At 55.6% G+C, this 24107-nt stretch overlaps 11 protein-coding genes across 11 annotated transcripts; 5 read left to right on the top strand and 6 right to left on the bottom strand.

Annotated features, from left to right (window-relative positions):
• Window positions 1–2925: 2925 nt before the first annotated feature.
• On the bottom strand, window positions 2926–3544 carry PHYSODRAFT_489543 (hypothetical protein; the record flags this gene model as incomplete). The annotated part of the gene is made up of 3 exons (XM_009524807.1): window positions 2926–2993; window positions 3109–3192; window positions 3271–3544. Coding segments are annotated over 3 exons (426 nt in total), but the record flags the coding sequence as incomplete, so codon positions are not given.
• A 188-nt stretch (window positions 3545–3732) lies between these two features.
• On the bottom strand, window positions 3733–4149 carry PHYSODRAFT_412234 (hypothetical protein; the record flags this gene model as incomplete). Its single annotated transcript, XM_009524806.1, has 1 exon — window positions 3733–4149. A coding segment is annotated over one exon (417 nt), but the record flags the coding sequence as incomplete, so codon positions are not given.
• Window positions 4150–8581: 4432 nt separating this feature from the next.
• Window positions 8582–9956, top strand: PHYSODRAFT_328501 (hypothetical protein; the record flags this gene model as incomplete). The annotated part of the gene is made up of 4 exons (XM_009524805.1): window positions 8582–8650; window positions 8738–8939; window positions 9595–9644; window positions 9711–9956. The coding sequence occupies 4 exons, from the start codon at window positions 8582–8584 to the stop codon at window positions 9954–9956; spliced, it is 567 nt and encodes a 188-aa protein (XP_009523100.1).
• A 933-nt stretch (window positions 9957–10889) lies between these two features.
• On the bottom strand, window positions 10890–14989 carry PHYSODRAFT_245875 (hypothetical protein; the record flags this gene model as incomplete). The annotated part of the gene is made up of 2 exons (XM_009524804.1): window positions 10890–14705; window positions 14774–14989. The coding sequence occupies 2 exons, from the start codon at window positions 14987–14989 to the stop codon at window positions 10890–10892; spliced, it is 4032 nt and encodes a 1343-aa protein (XP_009523099.1).
• A 519-nt stretch (window positions 14990–15508) lies between these two features.
• PHYSODRAFT_328499 (hypothetical protein) lies at window positions 15509–17008 on the bottom strand (the record flags this gene model as incomplete). The annotated part of the gene is made up of 1 exon (XM_009524803.1): window positions 15509–17008. One exon carries the CDS (start codon window positions 17006–17008, stop codon window positions 15509–15511), a length of 1500 nt encoding a protein of 499 aa, XP_009523098.1.
• A 240-nt stretch (window positions 17009–17248) lies between these two features.
• On the top strand, window positions 17249–18634 carry PHYSODRAFT_328498 (hypothetical protein; the record flags this gene model as incomplete). Its single annotated transcript, XM_009524802.1, has 1 exon — window positions 17249–18634. One exon carries the CDS (start codon window positions 17249–17251, stop codon window positions 18632–18634), a length of 1386 nt encoding a protein of 461 aa, XP_009523097.1.
• A 412-nt stretch (window positions 18635–19046) lies between these two features.
• On the top strand, window positions 19047–19979 carry PHYSODRAFT_492482 (hypothetical protein; the record flags this gene model as incomplete). The annotated part of the gene is made up of 1 exon (XM_009524801.1): window positions 19047–19979. The coding sequence occupies one exon, from the start codon at window positions 19047–19049 to the stop codon at window positions 19977–19979; it is 933 nt and encodes a 310-aa protein (XP_009523096.1).
• Window positions 19980–20427: 448 nt separating this feature from the next.
• On the top strand, window positions 20428–21051 carry PHYSODRAFT_488893 (hypothetical protein; the record flags this gene model as incomplete). Its single annotated transcript, XM_009524800.1, has 4 exons — window positions 20428–20525; window positions 20612–20681; window positions 20750–20833; window positions 20908–21051. 4 exons carry the CDS (start codon window positions 20428–20430, stop codon window positions 21049–21051), a joined length of 396 nt encoding a protein of 131 aa, XP_009523095.1.
• Window positions 21052–21182: 131 nt separating this feature from the next.
• Window positions 21183–21693, bottom strand: PHYSODRAFT_345449 (hypothetical protein; the record flags this gene model as incomplete). Its single annotated transcript, XM_009524799.1, has 2 exons — window positions 21183–21332; window positions 21421–21693. The coding sequence occupies 2 exons, from the start codon at window positions 21691–21693 to the stop codon at window positions 21183–21185; spliced, it is 423 nt and encodes a 140-aa protein (XP_009523094.1).
• A 127-nt stretch (window positions 21694–21820) lies between these two features.
• PHYSODRAFT_350543 (hypothetical protein) lies at window positions 21821–23097 on the top strand (the record flags this gene model as incomplete). The annotated part of the gene is made up of 4 exons (XM_009524798.1): window positions 21821–22127; window positions 22198–22490; window positions 22574–22708; window positions 22791–23097. The coding sequence occupies exons 1-4, from the start codon at window positions 21849–21851 to the stop codon at window positions 23095–23097; spliced, it is 1014 nt and encodes a 337-aa protein (XP_009523093.1). The 5' UTR covers window positions 21821–21848.
• Window positions 23098–23175: 78 nt separating this feature from the next.
• Window positions 23176–23934, bottom strand: PHYSODRAFT_497858 (hypothetical protein; the record flags this gene model as incomplete). Its single annotated transcript, XM_009524797.1, has 1 exon — window positions 23176–23934. One exon carries the CDS (start codon window positions 23932–23934, stop codon window positions 23176–23178), a length of 759 nt encoding a protein of 252 aa, XP_009523092.1.
• Window positions 23935–24107: the final 173 nt, after the last annotated feature.

Here is a 24107-nt window from a genome sequence, read left to right as displayed (position 1 = left end):
CCAATCATTGGCGGAGACCCCCATTACGTAGGGTGCGTCGGCTCCCCGAGCCGACGAATCAAATTCACCCAATCCATCGACTCCCGGAGTCGACGGCGTTTCGTCGCCTTGGCTCTTATTATTGGCCAAAACGGATCCAATCAGATTCGCGTCAGCCTCCACGGCTGAGGCGTGTGACTCGCCTGCGTCATCCGTGCCCCTTGAGGTCGGAGACTCTTCCTGATTCGCTGAAAAGCGGGTGTCGACCTCCGAGGTCAACACATTTCCTTCATTAGCTGTCGGCGGCAACGCCGACGCTAGCTGCTCTTGCGCGCGTGCTCGCGCGCGCCCAGGGCGCTCAGGGACAGCGGCATTAGCCTCTGTCTCGAGTGGGGAGTCGCGCGCACCTGTCGGTGCGCGCGTAGCGGCAACAGTGCCATCGCTCACTGTTCCGCTGTCGCGACCGAAGCGCACGAGAGTGCGCTTCTCCCAATCGATGACCGGATCATGCCGTGCAAGCCACGGCATGCCCAATACAATGTCAAACTTATCGTCCAGATCCAGGGCGATAAAGGTCTCGACAAACTCTTGATCTTCATACGTGAAGTGCACGCGTACCATGCGCTTCTCGGTCTTCACGACGGCACCCGTTGCCAGTCGTACTTCCAACATACTTCGAGGTATCTTTAAATCCTCGGAGTCAAGCCTTGATAGACTTCGAAGTCGAACAAAGTTCTTCGACGCGCCAGAATACCAAAGCACGGAGAGAGCCGCTTGCTCTCATCGAGTTCACATTCAGGATTACAAGGTCAGGTTTGTCATCTTGGTTCTTGCAGTGAGTGTGAACCTCACTGGGGGCTGCAGTCCTCAGTGTCGCGTGTCCAAGGTCGACACGCGGAACTGCATTACCAGTAGGGCGCCCCGCGCCTACTGGCGTCCTGCGTTTTTTGTTTGGTTGCGACGGTGCCCGGCACCGCCGCGATAGCCACCCTGCTGGTGCACGGGGGCCGTGCACTCCTGAGCAAAGTGACCGACTCTACCGCAACGGTAGCATCGCACATTGTTTCCCTGCGACTGCTGGGGTCCAGCAGTTGCAGCACTCGAGAGGTCCATGGGTTCTGGGCCTCCCGTCCTCACTACCGGGCGTGGCTGTGGCCTCGGCACATGTGCATGCAGCTTAGCCTGCCGCAGGCTAAACTCCTCCTGCATTGCAAGAGTAATTGCAGCTTCGAGAGTACTCGGGTACTCACGGAAGAGATAGGTCTTCACAGGCCCATCTCTCAGCCCCTTCATGAACGTGACGACCTTGGTCGCCTCGTCGATCGGATTGGTCACGATGTTCGAGGCCAAGTACCGTGCTCTCTGAGCGTAAGCATGGACATCATGCTTGCCCTGCTGCAGGTCGAGGAACTCCACCCTCGACCGGAACTCGTTTTGCGGTGGCTCAAACGCTTGTCTGAGCTCTTCCCTGAAACCCTCGTACGTGCTAAAGCACGTAGGATCCGAGAGTCGGCGTCCATACGCCCAACTTCTAGCACGTCCGCCAAGACATGACATGGCGAACGCAACCTTCGACAACGGGTCGACGATACGTCGAGCCGCAATGGCAGTGTCAGGTTCGACAAGCCAACGGAGGAGAGGTTCACCCTCTCTTCCGACATAGTTGCTCACATTGAGCTTCAGCGATTGCGCGCGTGGTGTCGTCCCGGACGACACCGCGGTAGTACCAGCAACATCGCGTTGCTCCTTCAGGATGAAACCCAGAGCAACACCGTGTTGCTCTGTCGGCGTTTGCGTACGCAGCATCGTAGCTACAGCCGCCTCACCATTGACTGTTGACAGTCCTTGGAGGGCCTCCCACTCTGGATCCGACAGGTGGGGACAGTCAGCGCGTGCAACGTGAGTTGCAGGCGTAGTGGAGCTTTCCATGGGCACCTCTGTATCCATGGGAAGGTTCTCAGCTCCGCGTTCGTGCGGTGACGTACGAACTCAGGTAGTCGGTCGTTGGACGGCTACAAAGTGCTACCAGGTGTAATGGACCTACTTTGGCCCACTACTTTAGCTTACACGTGTGCGCGTGTATGTGAGGAAGCGTAGCCAAATTTAAATTAGAGTTAATTAAACTCGGGCCTCCGAGTATAGATTAATCTGAATAAACGATCCAAATAATGTTTTTGGGTTAAAATGAGAACTGCTATTTTTGTTTTATGTTTCTGACTTCCTCTAAATGTAATATTCTAAGATAGGAATCTGCCAACGGCTTGTTGGCAGAATTCCAATGCTATGCATGTCGCTCATTGGCTAAGAGATGCTGCTCTCAGCCAATAGGAATCCTAAGTCTCTATGGACCACCCGTCGTGGTGGTCGTAAATGTATGTAGCCTTTGGTGTGTCTACACCAAGGTCGAGAAAGTCTTTTGAGCCTCTAACAGACGTCGTGTCTGTTAGAGTTACAAGTGACTGTAGTCATTTGTTACACGTATGGTATGGTAGAATATCATCAAATCTCCGACCGCACTTAAGATGATAGGTATACGAATCCCCAGTCAAGCGCGGTCGGAGCATAACAGTTCTGCATTTCGCATGTAGTCCGATACACTATATGTTATAGGTTTAGGTAACAAACAGTAGATTAGCCCAAAAACGATGTATTGCCCAAAACCAATAAAATGGGTTTATATTTTGGGTTAGACAACAGCTTCCTCCAGGATAATGTTTGCCCCAAAGTCCTGACCTTCGTGCACAGGGCGGCCTTCCAGCAGTGACAGCTTTTCTAAGTCGGCGACTAAATCGGCAGCAGCGACGCATGCATCGCTTGGAAGCAGGCTGCTCTTTCGAAAGCCGTTCGCGATTGTTTCAGCTGGCAGCTCGTCCCAGGCTTGACGTACCCATTCGCAGATCTTGGTACGGTTCGGCCGCTTCAGCTTGAACTTCTTCCCAGAGCCTCTCAGTGCCTTGATTTGAGCCTGCATGAGCGCTGGCGTAGCTGCACCTTCAGCGGGAAGTTCCATGCCACTCCGCCGGCTGCGAGACCGGCGTGGCATGGGGTGGGACCTTCAACAGCACTACGTTGATCGATGCTGCATACAAAAGAACGCTTGCCTTCCAGTGTCCACCGAAATCGTCCCACAAGAGGAGGATGGGCTCTCGGGGGACTCGTGCAGCGAAATATGGTGCTTTAGAAACGCGATGGACAGCTCTGCATTCCACCAGCCTGTCACATAATTAATCATTTAGTAAGTGATGAGTAACAATGGATACAACCCAATGATAATAAAGTTTCAGCATGTACCTTTGGCGTTGCCGTAAACCTCAAGCCCTGTAGTTTCTCGAATCATGCGCACGTTTTTCCAGTTGCGAATGCCGAATCCATAGCGACGAGCATTGTTCTCCTCTTGGATTGCATTGTCCTTGGAGGGTTTCACCTTAAACACAACAAAGGGCGTGTAGCGATTGCCATCGCTGTCGCCGAGAAGCATTACGGAAGCCCGCTCTTTTGAAGCCCCGCTGCACTTGACCCACACTGTCTTCTGGCCTAGGCGCGTCACCGTCTTCTTGGCTACATATTAAAAAAATACAGCTGCCACAGAGTCGGTTAGCTCACGTCACATTAATAATAGTATTAGCCCACACACAACAGTTACGATACCCGTTTGATCAGCGTTATACACACGCTTAATGCCGAGGTTTCGCACGGTTGCGTCGACCTCTGCAGCAAGTCGGCTGCGATCTCGTCGAGGTTGGCGGAGCTAAGCTGGCTTTGACGCGTGGGGCAACGTAGGCTAAACAGGTGACGGCGCTTGAACCCAGCGACCCACTTGTCGGACGCCTTGAAGTCCTTGACCTCTGCCTCCTCCGCGACGTCCAGCGCCTTGTCTGTTAGCATTTGCGTGGAGACAGGGATACCGTCTCCACGCAGCTCATCGACCCACTGGGTAATCTCTGCCTCATTCTCCGCGGACAGGATTGTAGCCACCCCTCTGTTGCGTACCTTCTTGTGCTCTCCTTTTCCTGCGGCGGCCGCGGCTTCCAGCTTGTTGCGATTGCGCGCCCAGCGTAGAATTGTCGTGCGTTTAGAGTTGTAGGCAGTAGCGGCGAGGTTGGGGTAGAAATGCTCGATGGTAGCGCGTATTTTGCGCACGACAGCTAGGTAGTTTATGACGGCGAGCTTCTTGATCACGGGCTCCGAGTTGACCTTGTACTGCTGTACATGTCTGCCGACGCCTCCGCGGCTTGATCTTCCTTTTGGGCGCGCGCGCCATTTCAAAACTGCGGCTAGCCTTCCGTTTGGCGCGCGCGCGCCATATCAAAACGGGTGGCAGCAACGAAATTTTGGGTCGCAATTATCGGTATACCGGTATTTTGGGGTGTGTCCGTCTACATGCGATTTCGAGTACTACACTAGAGTGCATGTGATTGGTTCAATTCCAAGTGTATCCCTTAAGCTGCTGCAGCCCTCTACATGCGAAATGCGGTATTACCCTACCCCTCCCCAAAGTGTTATGCATAAACAGTCCAAGATAGATTAGTCGTCCCGTTTGCTCATTGGTCGGAGCCTTGGGATGGATGGCACGGAGCGAGCGTAGCGAGCCCCCGCCTGTGGTTTGACAGTCCGTGTGCGTAGCACGCGGCTGCAAACCCAGGACCCAGCAGTGCTCTACCTAGCAAGCGGAGGCGACGCGTGCGAGCCGCAGCGGCCTTAGGGTTCTGGCCCAGCGAGCGCAGCGAGCCTTTAGGGGTTTTAGGTTCGCGCGTAGCGCGTAGCTGGGTGATAGTTAAATGTGACCCCCCCCCCTATCCGCATGTTTTGTGTACGAGTCGGAGGTGTTTGGGTATGGGCAAACAGCAGGCACCCTGCAACCCAATCCCTACCGTTCAACTCTCATGTGTTTGGTTTACACAGGGTGGCGCCTTAGAGAGACACCTGATATATTCATCATAGACGGGGATTTTAGTATTGGGGGGTTGGGGTATAGAGAATTAGAATGCATTCCTATGAATTGATAGTAGTTATTAGAGGTGATCAGTTATATGTCGTCCCTCTAAGGCGCCACCTTCTGTATAATTGCGGTCGGTTGTTTTAGATATGAGGTTTTCTCATTAGTTTTGGCAGAAACATTTACTACATCAGACGAAGCGAACCAGCATAAACTTCCATACGATTGCCTCTTAAATGTCGGTGGTCTCTCCTATATGTTCTGCCCAGCGATCAAGCACGCTAAACAACTTCGAGCTATATGGTTCGCGGTGCAATACAATACACGTTCACGAATACAATATCACTTGGAACTCTCCCTAATGCGACAAGAAGTGTGATGATAGCGCGATGACGCGTCTCCCGCATTCCGGTAGTGGCTCTCGGCTCCGACAGCGCAGGATCGTAAGTAATTATTTCTAGCTTCCAGTGGTCTCGCGGGTCCAGATATGGGAACGCAAAGCCCTTATCTTGAGAACATCTTTGGCTTCGGCCGCCACGTGTTGGCTGTCCGCAAGAATTGGCAAACACCGGTGTTTGAACCTGCCATACGCCCTGTACTCTTGGTCACACTGCCGGACGGCCTGCCGAAACCCGCGCATCCAAACTTACTCACAAAGAGGTGGTCTAGTAGTTGCGACCGTTATTATCAACAACGGGCCCCATACCTATCTCTTTCTGAAGCGTGCCTACCGAGTTAAAGAATCCAATCAAATAAAACAAACTCGTTAGAGCTTGAGCAGGCAAACACACGACTAATACACAAGAGTAGTCACCCCGGCTTGGTGGACCACTGGCAGGTGCTGATTCTTCACCAGCCTCAGCAACTCTTTAATGGTCACATTCGGAGCATCCGGCGGTCTAGCGAAAGGCCCGCTCCAGCCGTCGGGGTGCGCAAGCTTCCTGCGCTTAGACACCACCTCGATGTCCAACGGTAACGTGGCCACTTGACGCAACTTAAGGAGGACTATATACCACCCCGGCTGCTTGAAATGCTCGCCCAGCGTGATATCCGCTTCAGTTGCGGACCGAACGAGCGCCCGTGGCCCTGCGATCCTGACGAACTTGCAATTAAAGTCACGGTAGAGCATTAGCTACCGGATATTGGCGATATGGTCTCCGTGGCAAGGCTTGAGGCAGTTTATGACGTCGTTTGCGCCCATCATGTCGTCTTTGCCGTTGTCGGTAAGACGTGAATTCCGCAGCACCATCATAATGTCCCCCCCCCCGGGGCGTGGAGAACGCTGCCGGCGGCCGACTCGCCCCTCGTCGGCAGAGTCTGACCCTTGGTCCGATCCTCGTCGTCGGAACCGAGAGACTCTACTAGCTTGCTAGAGACTTGGGAGAGTTCCAAGTGATATTGTATTCGTAAACGTGTATTGTATTGCACCGCGAACCATATAGCTCGAAGTTGTTTAGCGTGCTTGACCGCTGGGCAGAACATATAGGAGAGACCACCGACATTTAAGAGGCAATCGTATGTAAGTTCATGCTGGTTCGCTTCCGGCCAATTTTTCTTGTTTTACTCGATTTTACAACTACATAGTTTATAGATAGGTATAATAAGACTTAATACGAGCAGAGTTTGTATCAGAGGTACCCGAAAACCGGGTACCCGTCCGTCCGTTTGGTTTTCGGACGGGTACGGGTACCCGAATTAGACGTGAAGCAGCTTCGGGTGGGTTCGGGTACCCGGTTCGGGTCCGAGTTCTAAAGTAGGTCCTCCATCGAGACTATTCAGCCCTCCAGCAGTTAGGCGTTTTCTTCGAAGGTCGAAGACCGTGTAGAGCGTTGCAGAGAAAGCGTACAATCCTGTGCATTCCGGCCTCGAGTGCTATGGCGGCGAGTAATTTTTCGAGCGCAGGGATGACGCTGAACTAGAAGCGGAGTTCTCTGAGTCCTTCCATGCTTGACGACATCTTAGTATGCCGTTCGAATGCAGATCTCTTAGAGTAAGACATAGCTTAAAGCAGAGACTTAACATGAATACATTTTGTTTCTAAATGATCACATTCACGATGGGCGTGTACCCGCAACTTCGGGCGGATCCACCAACGTACGGATTCGGATCTACAGATTCGGATCTACAGATTCGGATCTAGGACGGGTCCGGGTACCCGAACTTCAGATGAGATCCACATGGGCGGATTCGGGTACCCGGGGCCATCTGCCGGACGCTCCGGGTTAGCCGGTGCATGCTGTTTGCGAGCTCTGGTATGTATATATAGGTATTGTACCTCAGAGAGAAGTAAAATTATTAATACAATTCCAGCTGTTGAAAGACTCTTTTTAAACGAATCGCAATTTTGGCAAATCAAATCGCCTATAACAGCTACATGTTTCAAGAAGTTTAACTGGGATAGCAGTGGCCGATAGGTCATGCTGCTAGGCAGCCCAAATCGGGGTAATTCGAACCTCGGTAGCTGAATCCGGTAAACTGAGGCCGGTATCGTGGTCCCTTGTCACTGGCTGTCTTTCTATTGGTGACCCGGTAACTTGAGCCAGTAATTGAGTCACTCACTGTCCGTCTACTTCAGATCGTGTTTCGTTCGTGCATGACTTCAGCCATTTCGATTCTAACTGCTTACCCACCTACGTGACCATCCGCCTGTCTTACCTCCGTCTTGCACACGAGCTACAACGATTGCTCAGTACAGCCAAGGTCGCTAAACTAACATGTTCGGGTGTTTCCGGCATAATTCGCCACTATCAGGTTGAGTACGACGCTGAATTCTAACCTTAGTTTTGGCTGAAAACGTCGCAGGTTGTGAGGGCATCTACCCTGATCTCGCTAATAGGCACTTTCAGGGCCATGCCGGTGCATTACTGCGTACTCGTACTGTATATGTTGTTGCGATTCTTATCGCGGTACGAAGCAAGGTGCGTGCCTAGTGGGATCGCACAATCTATCGAAAAAGCTTTTTGACCGGCTTGCCTCCTGCGTATGTTAAACTTTCAAGGTTTGTACGAAACTTACGTAATCTCAGAGAGTGCATTGAAAAATAAGTATACCAGAACGACACAATGAGGCCAAAGTTCTACGAGACCTCAATCTTCTTTTAGGAAACCTTCAATTTCAAAACTTTTCGACCAGACTACATTACCAGCGATTCGTAACCCTTGTGGTAGGGCTCCGCGAAGACTGGGATCGTTTTTTTAGTATAAAATCTATTTTTTTAACTAACCATGGACATCTCCTGCGCCTGCTTCGCAGTCGCAGCATCTCCCCGGTAACTTGCCTCAAAAGTGTAGATTTTGGATGTGAGTCGGCATGCTTATATAAAATAATGTGAAGACTCTTTGCTTTGTAGGTACGACAGCGGGCAATATACGCGTGCCCTTGGACGCACAGGTGCAGTATACTCGCCGGAAGAGGCAGCAGCAATGTGATCCCCGCAACCACCACGGCCACCTGTCTGGCAAGGTTAAGAACAATGGGCGCACGAATTATATGGCTGGCGGAATACTGAATAGGAGGAGACCTGGTTCTAAAATCATTCATGTGTGCATTGTACTTGGTGCTAGATGACCATTAGCAATTTACACCAATTCGTATTGGAGTATGAATTATAGATGTACTTGTCATCGTTATGAAGTTTGCGTTGTGAAGTTCCGGTCACAGTCAATGATGGTGATTAGTTGTGCAATCGCGTTCACAGGCGTGGTCTTCCTGATCAAGATCGAGTCCTACAAGACTGTCAGCGCCCTCAAGTAGCGAGTCAAGCAGCGTCTGCCATTTCGTTTTGATCTCCCAGCCGAAGAATTGACGATCTTTGTGGCCAAGACACGTGACGGCTGGCTGAAGGATTTTTACGACAACTACCAGCTACTTAAACCAGGCGCCGTCCCGAGCGAGGCGTGGGAGATTCACAGACGTGTTGACAAAGCGATGCATCTTCTGAGCGCGGTGAGTGACCCTGAGTTCGGATTCCCAAGCAATGACGACTCCGAGGATACAGCGCCCACGCGCTTGTGCTTCTTCCTCAGTACCGCGGTCTTGTGAAAAGTATGTTAACAATGTTTCATGTTGTTGCTGTTGCTACGGGTTACCTAGTTGTTAACGATTGCTGGGTTTTGTTATATCTAGTGATCCAGTCATCTACGAGTATGCTCGAGGCCGCCTGGTCTTTCGTCGCTTCCGCGTGGCACTACTTGACCGCGCAAGTCCTCCTCACGAGCACGATAACAACGCCTAATTGTCGGTAGGCTAGCACTTTTGGCAGCCATTTCATTATTGTAGCAAGAGCTTTCGCAGGCGAAATGGGAAAAAATGTGGTGGCACCTGCCGACATCGGATACTTATTGCGATTTAGGAGAACGACGCTAAATAGATGCAGATCGAGAAGCTTGTGAAGATCTATGCCTTCCTGGTTGTACATGTGTACATAATACACGTACACGGATAGCAGATTGAGCTAATACCTACACGTTCCTAATAACTGCAACCGACATCAACTTCGCCACCATGGTGTCTCTCACTGGCAACTCTGTAGGTTGGTTTGGTTGATTGATAGATAGATTATTGATTGTTGGATTGCGAATAGGAAAAATCAAAATGTCATTGAGCAAGTTGCGCTCGATAAGTCAACATGTCCTGCACATCGAGCAAAACAGCAATTTCCTGTGCGATCGCGTTCACAGGTGTGGTCTTCCTGATCAAGATCGAGTCCTACAAGACTGTCAAGGAGCGAGTCAAGCAGCGTCTGCCGTTTCCTTTTGATCTCCCAGCCGAATAATTGATGATCTTTGTGGCCAAGACACGTGACGGCTGGCTCAAGGGATTCTACGACGACTACCAGCTTCTCAAACCAGGCGCCGTCCCAAGCGAGGCGTGGGAGATTCTCAATAGTGCCAGCAAAGTGATGCACCCCCTGAGCGCAGTGAGTGACCCCAAGTTTGGATTTCCAAGAAAGGGCGACTACGCGGAAGCGCAACAAGACCAGGAGGCCTCGAACGTACTCGTGGGCGGCTCGGTCACTATCACAAATCCCAACAATCGTTAACAACACTTGATAGCTCTGAAGCAACAGCAGCACCAACAAGGTGCACTAGCAAACGTCAAAAGGTGTATGCGTTGGGAAAACGTTTGTCAATAGGTGTAGTGGTCGTGGGCGTCACGTCGCGTCATGTCTCATCATACACGATTGTAGCTACAAGGAACGGGATTGATACCCGGTGTGCACTTGCCATGGGTCGATCGTACAAATGAAGCTCGTGGCACTACCAACGCAAACCGCAAGCGTATATAGCATGACTATACTAGGTAGGTTTTGCATCTGAATTTCGGAGGTGAAGGAGCTCTAGTGATAGCCCCCAACCGGGGGAGAGTGTAGGTATTGTAGAACTGTGGCAACGCTGAGGCCTGGCTACAATGGATAACGACGTTCATTGTAGTCCCTCAGTCGTACAATTCGCTATCAAAGTCATGGACACCACGAACCGGGCTAGTTGCATCAGGTAGAAGCCTTCCTAACCCCGGGTTTTATGGATTTGGATCTAAGCCCACACACCAGTCACCGCATTCGTTGCTGATGCAGCTTTATCATGCACCTTAGTGCGCTTGGAACCACATACACATACTGTCATACCGAAACTAGCATACACCTAATGACACGAGTTAACCACTTGAAACTAGCATACACCTAATGACACGAGTTAACCACTTTTGACAAAACGTTTCAAATTCATACACGTTTTGACGATTTCCCATTTGACCGCGCAAATCCTCCCAGAGCCCGCTCACGAGCACGATAAAAACGCCTAATTGCGGGTAGACTAGCTCATTACATTTCTAGCACGAGCTTTCACAGACGAATTGAAAAAAATGTGGTGTGAATTATGAATGAAGATCGAGCAGATTAGACTGCACTGTGAGCCCTGCCACTACTAGCCGTGGATGGTCGAGCACTACTATCGTCTCGAGGGTGACCGATGGTCTAATAGTACGTGTTGACCTCGAGCCAACCAGGGTAGCGGACCATCTGGCCCGTGTCCTTGCGGATGACGCTGCGAGAAGTGGAGCGCATGAGGAACTTGCGGCCCTCGTCCAGCAGAAAGAGGAAAATGGAAAACGGCAGTGCCGGGAACCAATGCACCAGGCGCACGCTCATTGTGCCCAAGACCACGTGCGTGAAGCCAGCGTACGCGATCACGGCACTCAGCATGAACTCGAACATGAGGCCGAAGTTAAGCACGCTGTTGTACATTCCCTGGGAGACGATGGACAGGTAGCGCGTCTTGCAGATCATGACGTTGGCCCACTGCATCTCCACGATAGCGACGAAGAACGCCGTCTGGGCGATCGACAGCGCGCTGTACTGCATCATGCGCGACATGATGTTCACATACGCCTTGTCGCCGTCGCGGTAAGAGAACCCAGCGCGGTAGTTGAGCAGGCAGTCCGCTCCTGTGCACGGGTCGGAGCCATTACCAAACTTGATCTTCTCGAAGCTCTTGCCTACCTTGTACGAGTGTGAGGGCGACAGCAGGAACGTGGACTTGGTCTGCTGGCCAGTCGAGTCCACGGCAGTCACTTCTGTTTCACCAAAGGCATCTTGAGCTCCACTCAGAGCGGACACGGCTCCTCCAGTCTGGCTTTCGTCGGTGATTGCCCACACAGTCAACGGCTGGAAGGAGCTAAAGATTTCCACAGAAATACTCGACACCAGCCCCGGGACGTCAGTCTTGGTAGTGTCATAGGCAAACCACTCCATGTCGAAGAAGGAAGAGCGTCGAGCTGCCATCGGATAGTACGGGCGATAGCCGAGGGAGTATGCCGCCTCCATGGACTGGATAGTGACGAACGGGGTCGGCGTGTAGTCTGCGTAAGTCGACGGCTTGGAGCGTTTATAGCCATCAGGCTTCGAGCCGTCGGTGTCAAGGTTCTGGAGCGGGAACTGGCAGTCGATCACCTTGCCTCCTCCGGCGGGCTCGTAGAAAATGTATGTATCGAAGAAATCACCTCCCGCAGGAATGGTGTCGTTGTAGTCGTCCTGGCAATCCGGAGCTCCATCATTCGCCGGGCCATAGATCTGTCCCAGAGGAATGAGCTTGCCATCCTTTTTGTACTTGCCTCCGGCAGTGCAATAGCGGCCGCCTTCAGTCTGGCACCAGATCACCTGCTTCCCGAAGCGATCGTAGTATCCGAGGTTGGGCAAGACCCTCGGTGGGTAGCCGTAGTCGTTCATCACGGCCAAGAACGTGAACATGCCAGCGCCAGCCTCGATAATGCCAACCATGGCGTACGCGAAGAAGACCAACTTTTTGGTGACGAGGTGCTCTGTTTCAGCATTTCGAGGGGCTCGTAACATGATGTCGTTCTCCGCGCCCTCGTAAGCCATGGCGATTGAAGGGATCATATCCGTGCCAAGACAGATCAGCAGCATGAGCACGGTGGTTAGAGGCAGTGGCAGACGGACAGTGGCGTACAGCAAGAAGGGTACCAGCTCCGGGATATTGGCAGCCAAAGCGTAGGCGATCGACTTCTTCAAGTTGTCAAAGATAATGCGTCCTTCCTCAACACCGCACACGATCGAGGCGAAGTTATCGTCGAGCAAGATCATATCGGCAGCTTCCTTCGATACAGCAGAACCCATGATTCCCATAGCGATACCGATGTCAGCCTTCTTCAGTGCAGGTGAGTCATTCACACCGTCACCGGTCACGGCAACAATCTCCTTCCGGCGCTGGCAGTTCTCGACGATGATCAGCTTCTGCTGCGGCGACGTTCGGGCGAACACAATCTGTCGGTGGTCCAAGATGCGGTCCCATTCCTCCACCGGGGTATCCAAACTGATTGTCCATCCGGGGACGACAATGGCTGGAGCAGTGTTCGGATCGATCCACCCGCTGTCGCCTGGCTGGAGCCCGCGCTCCTTGTTTTCCTCTTCAATGTCCTCGCAGGTAGGTCCCCACAGAATTCCGACCTTGTGCGCAATGGCCTTTGCCGTGATCGGGTGGTCACCGGTGACCATGATCACACGAATCCCAGCAGTCTTGCACTTCGCCACGGCAATTGGGACTTCGGGGCGGGGTGGGTCGATCAGTGCCATCAATCCGATGAAGCACAAGGGTTCCTCCACCTTAGGATCGGGCTGCGGTGTCGCCTCATAGTCGACGTCCTTCTCGCCAAGCGGGAAGTTGGGGTTGTCGGTGCTGAACTCGTAGTGGGCCGGGTATACGCCGGGGTTAAGTATCTTCTGCGCGAAACCAAGAACACGCATGCCCTTCTTGGACAGCACTAGCTGGGCTGCCTCCACTTCGGCAAGACGTTCCGGCGTCATCTCGACCTCTTCGCCTCCGATGAGAACCGTTCCGCAGCGAGCTGTAATTCGCTCAGGGGCTCCCTTCATAACCATTAGAATGGGATTGCTGTCGTCGTTGTCCTGCTTGTGTAGAGAGAGCTGATACTTGTTCTTCGAATTGAACGGAATCTCCTTAATCTTTGCGTTTTCCTCGCGGAACTCGATGATGTCCTTCTTGTCGTGGCAGAACTTGATCATGGCCGACTCGGACGCATCTCCGATTGTTTCCCACGCCACCTTCTCCATGGTTGCTCCGTTTCCCATCGACACGATCTCCTTGAACGGCTTGCGCTTTCCGCGCGTAGACAACCCGTCAGGTCCAACCGCCTTCTCGTACTTGGAGTCTTCGTCGAACACGGCGTTGTTGCACAAAGTTGCGCACCGCTGCAGCGCCTTGAACGACGGAGAGTTCAGGTCGTAGTTCCCCACAGGCGTGATGGAGCACTCGGCATCGAAGATCTTGTTGTCATACACCACATGTGCAACCGTCATGACGTTCTGCGTGAGCGTTCCCGTCTTGTCGGAGCAGATGCAGCTCGTGGAGCCCAGCGTTTCAACACCCTCAAGATTCTTGACCAGCACTGACTTGTGCGCCATGCGGTTCGCAGCCAGACTTAAGCACACGGTCACCGTCGCCAGAAGCCCTTCCGGGACGTTGGCAACGATGATTCCGATCATGAACACGACGTTCGTGACAATGTCCGTCTTGAGGAAGACGCCGATGATGAAGAAGATAACTCCGATCACCACGGCGACAATCGCAATGATGTGAACGAAGTGGTTGATCTCGCGCGCGATGGGGGTCATGTTCTGGCCAGTTGTCGTTGCTAGCTTGGCGATGCGCCCCATGACGGTTTTGTCTCCAACACGAACCACGACGCCTTTGCCTGAGCCTTGCGGGATGAAGGTGCCGAAGAAGCACAAGTTCTTGGTCTCGAGCGGGTTTTCGTCCGTGCAGTCAGGGATTCGCTTCAGCGGTTCCGGCTCTCCAGTAAGACACGAGTTGTCCACCGTCAGATCATCGGAGCACTCGAGCACGCGGATATCCGCAGGCACCTTGTCGCCACCTTTCAGGAGGATAATGTCACCTCGAACGAGTTGTGAAGCCTCGATCTTCTGCGACTTTCCCTCCCGGATCACAGTCGTGACTGTCGGCATCATTTGCTTGAACGACTCCATGAGGTTGGACGACTTGGCGTTCTGGAAGTACGAGAACGTGCCCGTGATGACCACGACCAAGAACAGCACGATGCCGAGGTACAAGTTGTTGGGGTCGCCCTGCAAACCGTAGATGAGGATGCACAAGGCACCTCCGACCCACAGCAGCATGCTGAACAGGCCCGTCAGCTCGCGAATGTACTTGACGATCTCCGGGGTTTGTTTCGGAGGCGTCAGTCGGTTCAAGCCCTCGGCCTCCTGGCGCCCCTGGACGTCGTGGGTGGTCATACCCTGCGGTTCCGAAGCAATCGTCAGTATCTAATAAACACTTGCAGCTCTCTTGGCATTGAGATACTTACATTGACAGGATCGGACCCGAGATCCGCGAAGATCTCGGCGGGGCTCTGCTTGTGCTCCGTCATGACGAGCTCTCGCTTGGCGTCGTCCGTTTCATCCTTGCCTTTGGTGGTTCGATTCTTCCTCCCCTGTTGGCGCAGCCGCATCTCGGTCGTCACCGCGACGATGTCGGCGGACGACAACCGAGGATGCGAGTCTCGGTTGGATGATCCCGGCATGGTAGGCTAAGTAGACACTTGGGCTCGGCCACTCAGATCCCGCTCGCTTCTGCTCTCCTCGACCGATATCTCAAGCTTCCGAAGTGAAAGTGCCTTCCGCCCACGAGTCGCGGACGTTGGATCTCGACGTCTGCTCCAGGCGGCGGTCGTTTCGATTCCTCGGCCTCTCCATTTAGCCACGCATGCGACTCTTCCTGCATCCGTTGAAGGCGAAACCAACTCTTGAGACCGATTGGTGATCACCTGCCTGCATCCGAAATGTCATGAAGTTGTTTCGCGATTGAGACGGAGGCGAGCATAACGACAGCAACAAATGATCAGTACTGGTTGCAGTATGCTCTCCAGTCTTGCAGCGCCCCGCTCAGCGGTCGACAGTACCGGTGAACAAGGCCCGCCACAAGAAACTATGAGATCAACTGCCAGCAAACCAGTGGCCGGCGCAAAACAAGTAAAGTGAACACCCCTCGGGACAGCACCAGCACTCACTGCACCACGGTTTTTGTGTTATTCATACCGATATCACTCCTTGCCAGCGAAGGCGGTGTCCACCAGTGCATCTAGCACACCGTCCATGGCCGCTAAAAATTGCTCGCCAAACTCCTCGTCAGAAAATCGCAGAGACGAGTTGCGCGCCGCCGATCGCATCTCCACCGCCTCGGCCGGGGACTTCTCCAGCAGCAACAGCATCTTGTCCGCGTACTCGTCGGCCGTGAGCGCCAGACAACCCGTCTCAGCCTTGACGATGTCGGCCTTGGGGCCACCGGAGTTGTTGGCGACCACGAGCATCCCTGCCGCCATCATCTCCACGTTGCTGATGCCGAAGTGCTCGTTGTACATGGTGTGCACACCGATATAGCTCTTGGCCAGGTACCGCTTCAGCTCGGCAAAGCTCGCGTTCACCACAAAGTCCACTCGATCTGCAACGCCCAGCTCCTTTGCCAGCTGCTTGAGCGTCTCGACGCGCGCTTCGTCGTCGGCGTTGCGACAGCTTCCCAGCAGCACCAGCCGGAAGTCGTGGAACTTGGAGTTCATCTGCTCCGCGTACTTGGTCAGCAGCACCTGGAAGGCTTGAAGTTGCAAGAGCTGGTTCTTCTCCGGCCGGAACTGCGACACGGAGAGCGCGATGAGCTCGCGGTTTTCCAGACTGAAGTCCATGTACTCGAGCATGGCCCCGCACGGCGGGTACACGATAGTGGGCGCCTTGCCCCAGAGCTGCTTGACGTGGTTGTAGGTCCACGTCGAGTTGACCATGGCCACGTCGGTGCAGTACTTGCCCACGAGGCTGTAGGCGCCTGCGAACAGGCGGTAGTAAATGTACTTGGCCGTGGACCTGGACGAGCTGGCGGCGATGGCCGCGTCATTGTTGAAGCCCGCGTCGCGCTGCTGCACCTTGGTGATCATGTCGGTGGAGATCATGGGGTAGTGCACGTAGGCCACGACCGGGCAGGCGTAGAGCAGGCTGGCCACCACGTAGGAGAACGGGCAGCCGGTGGTGTCCACCCACGTCTGCGGGTAGATCCCCACTCTCCTGCTCTGCTGGAAGGCCTCGAGGGCCAAGCGGATGTGCGCCACGCTCTGCCACAGCAGCGTGAAGCTCGGGTAGCGGCTCGGCTCGAGGATCTCGCGGCTCGGCAGCGGCACGAGCGTCACGTAGCGCTCCACGTGCAGCGCGTTGAGCTGCGGCAGGTTGAAGGCGTCCGCGGCGCGGGCCACGAGCTGCGCGGCCGAGAGCCCGTCGTCGCCCGCGTACAGCGCGATCTGCAGCTTGGCGTCGCGCCTGTCGGCGCGCTGGAAGCGCTGCACGAGCGCCAGCAGCGCGCAGTAGAGCACGCGCTCGCCGCCGCCGCCGCCATTGGCGTACGGGTGGAAGACGCCCACGGTCACGGTCCCGGACGCGCGCTTGCGGGCCGCAGCACGCGCGGCGAGGAAGAAGCGGCGCTTGGTGAAGAAGGCGATGGCAGCGGCCGCCAGCAGCAGCAACAGCAGCGAGCGCAGCGACGGCGGGGCGGGCTGCTGCATGCTGGTCATCTTGTGCCACGTAAGTTTGGGTGTGAGTAACTTTCTTTTGTCGAGTGGGTTCATAAAATAGGCCGCCGCTGGGACACATTTGCGGGACTTTAACTTTTTTGTGGACCAAAATCTGCGGCGCTGCCAGAGGGCGACACTGCTCAGGCAGTTTCCTCGCTCTTCCCGCAGTCCGAGTCTCACTCACTCGATCGATCCGTCAATCCCCTCGCGCTGTCGCCGCCGCCGCTTGAGATGGAGAAGAAGGTGGGCGCGCGGTTTCGCCGCAGCGGCGTGCGCTCGCGCCGCCACTCGCAGTCCATGATGCACTGGAGCTGGCTGCACGCGACGGCCTACTCGTCCGCCATCGTGGCGTCCGTGGCCTACATGCACACACAGCTGACGCTCTACTTCAAGAGCCTGAACGCGCAGCACGTGAACGACGAGCTGCTCTACAGCCTCGCCACGGTGGCCGCCGTGGGCAGCGAGCAGCTCGACGGGCTGCACAGCGTGCTGTCCGAGCTGGCCTCGCGGCTGCGCTGGCTGCTGGTCATGCTGTCGCTCGCGGTCTGGATCGGCACGCTCGTGCTCTCGCGCCGCTACCACCTGCACTCGCCGCTGCGGTGCGCGACCAAGCAGCTCGCCAGCTACTTCGACAAACTGCGCGACTGGAAGCTCAAGCACACGAGGACCAGGCCCGCGTGGCTGCGCGGCGGCAAGCACCACCAGCATCGTCACCAGCACCACCATGGCCGACCCACGACCCGCTCCGAGAGCTGGAACGACGCGGACCTCGACATCGACGAGAACGACCTGTTGATCGTGTCGTCGTTGTCGCCGGAACCTCGTCTCCTCTCCGGCGTCGGCAGGCAGTCGTCCAGCGCTGGTAGCGACAGCGGCCCAGGCCGCAATCGCCGCCTGACGGAGGACAAGGGTGAGGGCAAGGTCGTGCGTGCCAGCAGCAAGGGCGATCTCGGAGGAAAGATCGTGCTTCACCCGCGAGAGGGCGCGCGCGGCGGACGACACCAAAGCAACCAGATCATCTCGGACGACCCGTACGTGAGCCGGTTCCACTTCCAGGTCCAGTACGATCCTATGGAGAAGGAGTACTATCTGCAGGACCTCGGAAGCACTACGGGCACGTTCATGTTCCTCAAGCCGGACGCGCCCAAGCGGCTGCATGTGGACGACCGCGTGAAGCTCGGCGACACGGAGTTTGAAGTGTCGGCCATCGACGAGAACATCACGACGGGCACGCCCTTCCTGCGCATCCGCTTCACCGACGGCCCGCTCACGGGCATCTGCCAAACCATCGGCAAGACGTCCGTGACGCTGGGGCGCCACTCGACCAACGCGCTGTGCATCACGGAGGACGACTCGATCTCGGGCCGACACAGCGTGATCTCGTACTTCGGCAACGGCTTCTACATCACGGATCTCCACAGCACCAACGGCACGGCCATCCGCCTCAGCGCCAGCGGCAAGAAGAGCCGCAGGCGGTACCTCCTGCACGGAGACGTGTTCGGCGTCGGCTCCAACCGGTTCATGGTGGAGTACTCGCACCAACTCGCAGCGCAGCGTCGCCTCGCCAAGCTCATGCGGAAGGCTCAGGACGAGGACGACGCGGCCGCAGATGCATAGGTAGTGTTCAACGAGGGCAAGTCCTATTTAACTATCGGTAGACTCGTTATATTATTTAGCGCTGGGTAAATGAACCACATCACGGCAGACATGTTGTTCAGTCGGGTAAGGTTGGAGGTGTCGAGCATTATTGCGATTCGCTGTACATATCTGGTACAATGTACCACTATTTCCCTTTCATCGTGTATATCGACTCCTCAACCCGATTGTATCCGGACAAAAAACCTCTTTGACTTGATATCGAAGAGTTTTTGAGGGGAGTTCAGTTTGACTAGCATCGCCTCGTGAAGGGAGGAGGGACGCAACCCACGAGCTTCTGCGCTCGACGTCGCGCGCGCGCCTTGAGCTGCAAATGACGGGCACCGACAGGTCCTACAAGGAGGTGCAGGCGGGCTTCTCGCTGTTGCACATGATGCAGCCTCCGACGCCGAGGCCGGCGCCTGAAGCGGCGGGAGAACCGCGCGCCGATTCAGAGAACACGGACGCGCTGCACGAGTCGCTGATGGAGGTGGTGGCCAAACAGGCCTCGGACGAGCTGTCTCTGCCTCGCATCGCGGCCGCCAAGAAGGTGCAGCAGCGCAGCGCGCACATGATCGCGCTGTCGCACGAGCTGACGCTGGAGGAGCTGCGCCCGCACTTCGACAAGCCCATCGTGGAGGTCGCGCGCGAGTTCGGCATCTGCACCACGTTCCTCAAGAAAATGTGTCGCCGCTGCGGCATCGAGCGCTGGCCGCACCGACAGATCCGCTCGCTGACCCGCACCATTCAAATGCTGGAGCAGGTGGAGGCCGTGGCCACCGACCCGGAGGAGAAGGCGAGATACACGCTGCAGATCGAGGAGCTCAAGGAGAAGCAGCGCGCCGTGATGGAGGATCCGGACGCGCACGCTAACCTAAAGAGGAGGAAGAGATATGGCACCCCGAAGAGCTCCACGACAAGTGATGGTGCTGTGGCAACGGCTGCCAGCAAAGTCTCCGAGCTGCCTTCGACGACGCAGCCTTCCGATCTTGGTTCTATCCAACCGAGCACCGAGAATCTGTCAGCTCTAGCCATTGCAGCAGAATCGTTGATGGCCTCCGCCGGGCCTCCGAAGGAACCTTGTGATGTGCCGGTTTCATCTCCGCTTGGTGCGCAGATCCCCCCAGCGGCGTTAACAGCTCCAGCTCCACTTGCAACACCAATGCAGGCTAGTGCTTCCACTTCACCGTCAGCGAGGCTCTCGCCAAGCAACCGCAAGTTAAAGCTGGCAAAGGTTCGTGATGATGCTGAAAGTCGCCTTCGCAGCACTTCCATCGGGTCGTTGCAAGATCAACCAGCCAAGCAGCCGAGCGCGAATGGTGCGTAGTGTATCCTTGCTCTAGGGGCTACGTTGGGGTAACTATCGGGAAAATGGGACTATAAATGCAAAAAAGGTTAAAATGACGAAAGTAAAACGGAAATAAACAAATCTACGAACAAGTTGAGAATGGAGCCGACAGCAGCGGACGTGACGCCAGCTGAGCCGTCGGACAGCGTGAAGCCTTGCTTCGAGTGCAATGTGTGCCTGGACACGGTGTCCAGCCCGGTGGTGACGCTGTGTGGACACCTCTACTGGTGAGTCTGCGCCCTGGAAGCTTTTTAGTCGTGTCGCTTTTGCGTTTATTGGTGTTCTGACGCGTAGCATTTTGTGTCATTTGCCTCGCAGTTGGCCATGCCTGTATCAGGTATTGTCGAGTGTTTGCCAACGCAAAGCGGATTGCTATTCCTTTGTTGTTGCAGTCGGACTGACGTGAGTGAGTTGCTGCGCGCAGTGGATGCAAAACCACTCCGAGTGTCCGGTGTGCAAGGCCGGCATCAGCGAGGAGAACGTCATCCCCGTGTACGCTCGAGGAGCTGAAGCTGTGGACCCACGGTGAGATATTGAGGATACTACACGTCCTGTTACTTTAGTACTAATGCTATCGCTTGCTGCAGAACCCAGCAACAAATGTCGGATAGCGGCATCCCCCACCGCCCTCGTGGGCAACGTCCTGATGCCGAGCAGCTCCGACAAAGGCGCCCCTACAGTGTACGCGCCGGACTATCTGATGCATTCGTGGATGGCATCTCTTCTCTAATGGGTTGTGATTATTGCAGTTCGGGCTGTTCAATAGAAATGGAAACGGCAACGCGATGTCGCCGACCATGGGGTTCTTCCCTGCGCTCTTCGGTGTGCCATACGTACGTGCTTGTTGTTGCCCGCAGCTTGAAAGGTTGCTAACCGAATTGGCTTTTTGCGTTGTACTGGTGTTTAGCAACCGCCACCTCCCGTCGCGCACCACCCAGACGGGTCACCGCTGACAGCGCAGGAAGCTCGTCAGCAGGTGCAGCAGGCCTTCCTGTCTCGCTTTCTACTGATCGTCGGCAGCCTCGTCATCCTCTGCCTCATCACGTTCTAATTAATTTGCTACGGCGTTGCTCGCAGCAGCAGCTTCGCGTTAAATGACATTGCGTATTAATTAACTTCATGATGCTGCATCCAGCACGGACTACCTACCTAGACCTAGATCCTGCAATGGCCACCACTTTTTCACGCAGACTCCTGGGCGCGCGCGTATCCGCCGTTGGGGGCTTCGTCGTGCTCCTTCTCCAGCACTGAAGACACGTACTCTAAGTTGCCAGCGATGGCGTGCAGGTCACTCTCCGTGGCAGCAGCCCACTCGGCGAACCGATCCAGTCCCTGCAACATCAGCATGCACGCATTGACACAGCAGCTCATTCATCACGCACTAGCACCAACTCATCGGAAGTCGGCAAGGGCCACGTACGTCCAAGCCCGACCGGAAGCGCTTTTGCTCCGCCTTCCACTTGGCCGCGCGCTGGTACAGCGAGTTGACGTTCTTCGAGTACGTGAGGGCCTCCTGCTCCACGTTGCGCTGCTCGACGATGGTCTCATCCAAGCGCTTCACCAGCAGTCGGCTCTGCGCTGCCTTGAGCGCGTCGAGCGACTCCGCCAGCTGCGCCTTGGCGTGCACTGCATCGTCGCGGTGCTGCGCGAGCCGAGCTTCGGCCGCCTTCACCTCCGTCGTGCGCGCGCTCATCGTTGAGGAATCTGCAACCGAAGTCTCTCTTGGCAATGTAATTGCAAATCTCGCCCCGGAATCGTCCGAATATTCGCCTTCTAGCCACTTGTCAAGTGAGCCCGTCGTCCGCACACTTGCATTCGCCACGTACGACGTCCCGCCCTGCAATCGCCATGGCGCGCAAGAACGCCAAGAAGGTCAAGGCCCCCGCCTCCACCACGAAGGAGGTCGCCGCGACCTCCAAGACTGAAGTCAAGAAGGAGGAGGAGCCTGCAGCCCCCGAGTTGGGCACCTACGGATGGGTGCTCAAGCTCTTCGCGGTGGGGGCAGCCATGGCCGTGACCTACTACCTGCGCCAACTGGACGTGGAGATCGTCCGCGCGGCCCACTACATCGCCCGCACGGACGTGACGGAGCATCTGCGCTTCAACGTCACGTGCTCCCCCTTGAGGGTGCGTCGTTGGTCTGACGATTGTTGTGTGTGGACAAGGAGCTCATATTGCTCTGTTATTTATTGCCTAGGAATGGGAGACGTTCGTGCCGGGCTGCCACCAGGAGAACGAGACCCTGTGCGGCCGCGCAGTGATCGACAACTTCGTGACCCCGAAGCAGGTGACGCAGCTGCGTGAGATCGCGGAGGCTGGCATGAAGGGCCGCTCGAAGCTCGGCGGCCCCACGATCATGGACATCAACACGGGCTTCGTGCGCGACAGCGAAGGCCTGGTCAACATCTACCAGCCTGAGAGCAAGGTCCCCGACGAGAACAAGCCTGGCGTCAAGCGCTTCACCAAGAAGCAGTTCGACCTGTACCGCGGGTGAGTGCAGCGGCTGATGGTGAGGCTGCCTGAGATTGTCTGGTTCACTAACCGATTGGCATACTTGCTGTTTGCTGCGTCAGTGTCGTCGAGAAGATCCGCTTGGCGGTGATGAAGGAGTTCGACCTTGACGTGCTCTACTTCTCTGCGCCTACGTTCATCACGCGCTTGATTGGCAACGAGTCGTGGACTCCGGCGGAGCTCCACGACGAGTACTGGTAAGTATTGGTTTGTCACTATTAACTGCAGCGGATGAGATTGTGCTAACAGCAACGTGTCGTTACTGCTGCTGATGCGTAGGCACCCGCACGTGGACAAGGAGAACACGAGGCACTATGACTACTCGGGTCTGCTGTACCTGGCGGACTACGGTGAGGATTTCACGGGCGGCCTGTTCTCGTTCATCGACAACAGCACGGAGACCGTCGTTGAGCCGGCTCGCGGGCGCTTGATAATGTTCACGGCTGGCTCGGAGAACCTGCACGTCGTGCGCAAGGTGGAGACTGGCACGCGCTACGTTTTGAGCTTGTGGTTCTCCTGCGACGAGCGCAAGGAGTTTCTCAACTTCCTGGATGAGAAGATGCACAAGCACTTTAGACGTGCTTAGATGGAACAATGCTGGCGTGTAATCGGCGACGAAAATCGACTTACTCGCTTCGGTTTGCTTTAAGTGACTACTGGTGTTTCATTTCTTCGGCTGCTTGCCGTCCCCAGAGAACGGCACCAGCGACATCGCGAGGGAGATGAACGCGCCGCGCAGGTGGCGGTCCCGCTTCTCTGCTTCCGCTCGAGCCATCTGCATCGCGTGCTCGCGGAACTTCTGCATGAGTCGCCGGCGCCGCTCGTTGGACGGGATGCAGTGGCAGACAGTGTACACCGAGTTGGTGCGCTCGAACACCAGCACACTGAGTGGGTCTGTAGCCGGCGGTGGCTGCCACCGGACCTGCCGCGTGCCGGAATGGTAGAAGTAGTGCTTGCCCGAGGTGTCGTCGCAGTACTCGGTCCAGGGCGCAGGCAGCGGCTGCACCATCGAGGCGCTGCGGAAGCCGAAGCAGAGCTCGCAAACCACGTCGGTAGCTGCGTCCGGCGGGTTGTAGAAGCAAGAGAGCGCGCGGAACACCTCGGGGTGCTTGTCCTTTTCAGTCGAGATGCGGCGTCTTCCGCCCGACAGCGAGCCCTTCCTGCTGCCTCGACGGGAGCCTTCGTCGTCGTCGTCGCCCTGCGAAGCGTCGTGCTGCGCGAACAGCAGCGCCGCGACGCCCGAGGACGTCGCGTTGTTGGTGACCGCGCCGTCGCAGATCCCCTGGTTCTGCTTGCGCGTCTCGGCCGCGAACTTCTTGCGGAAAATCTCCTGGCGCCGGTCGTAGCGGTCGAAGTCGAGCTGCAGCTGGTGGCCGATGCGCTGCGCCTCGTCGAACATCTCCGCCGAGCTGCGCAGCGCCATGGCAGCGGAGGCTCAGTCGAGAAAGAATGAGCGTGTATTGATAGCCGCGCTCCAGAATACACTCGAGCCTTCTGGATACTTAAGTATGCCTTTCACTATGCACCACGTTGAAGTGGCTCGACCAATCAGCGCGCCCGTCCATGTCACACGCCGTTTGACTTGGACTGAGTAAA

The sequence above is a fragment of the Phytophthora sojae genome (genome assembly GCF_000149755.1).
Source record: "Phytophthora sojae unplaced genomic scaffold PHYSOscaffold_3, whole genome shotgun sequence".
NCBI lineage: Eukaryota > Oomycota > Peronosporomycetes > Peronosporales > Peronosporaceae > Phytophthora > Phytophthora sojae.
The sequence above is the reverse complement of the archived record's forward strand: the minus strand, read 5'-3'. Positions and strand labels throughout refer to the sequence as shown.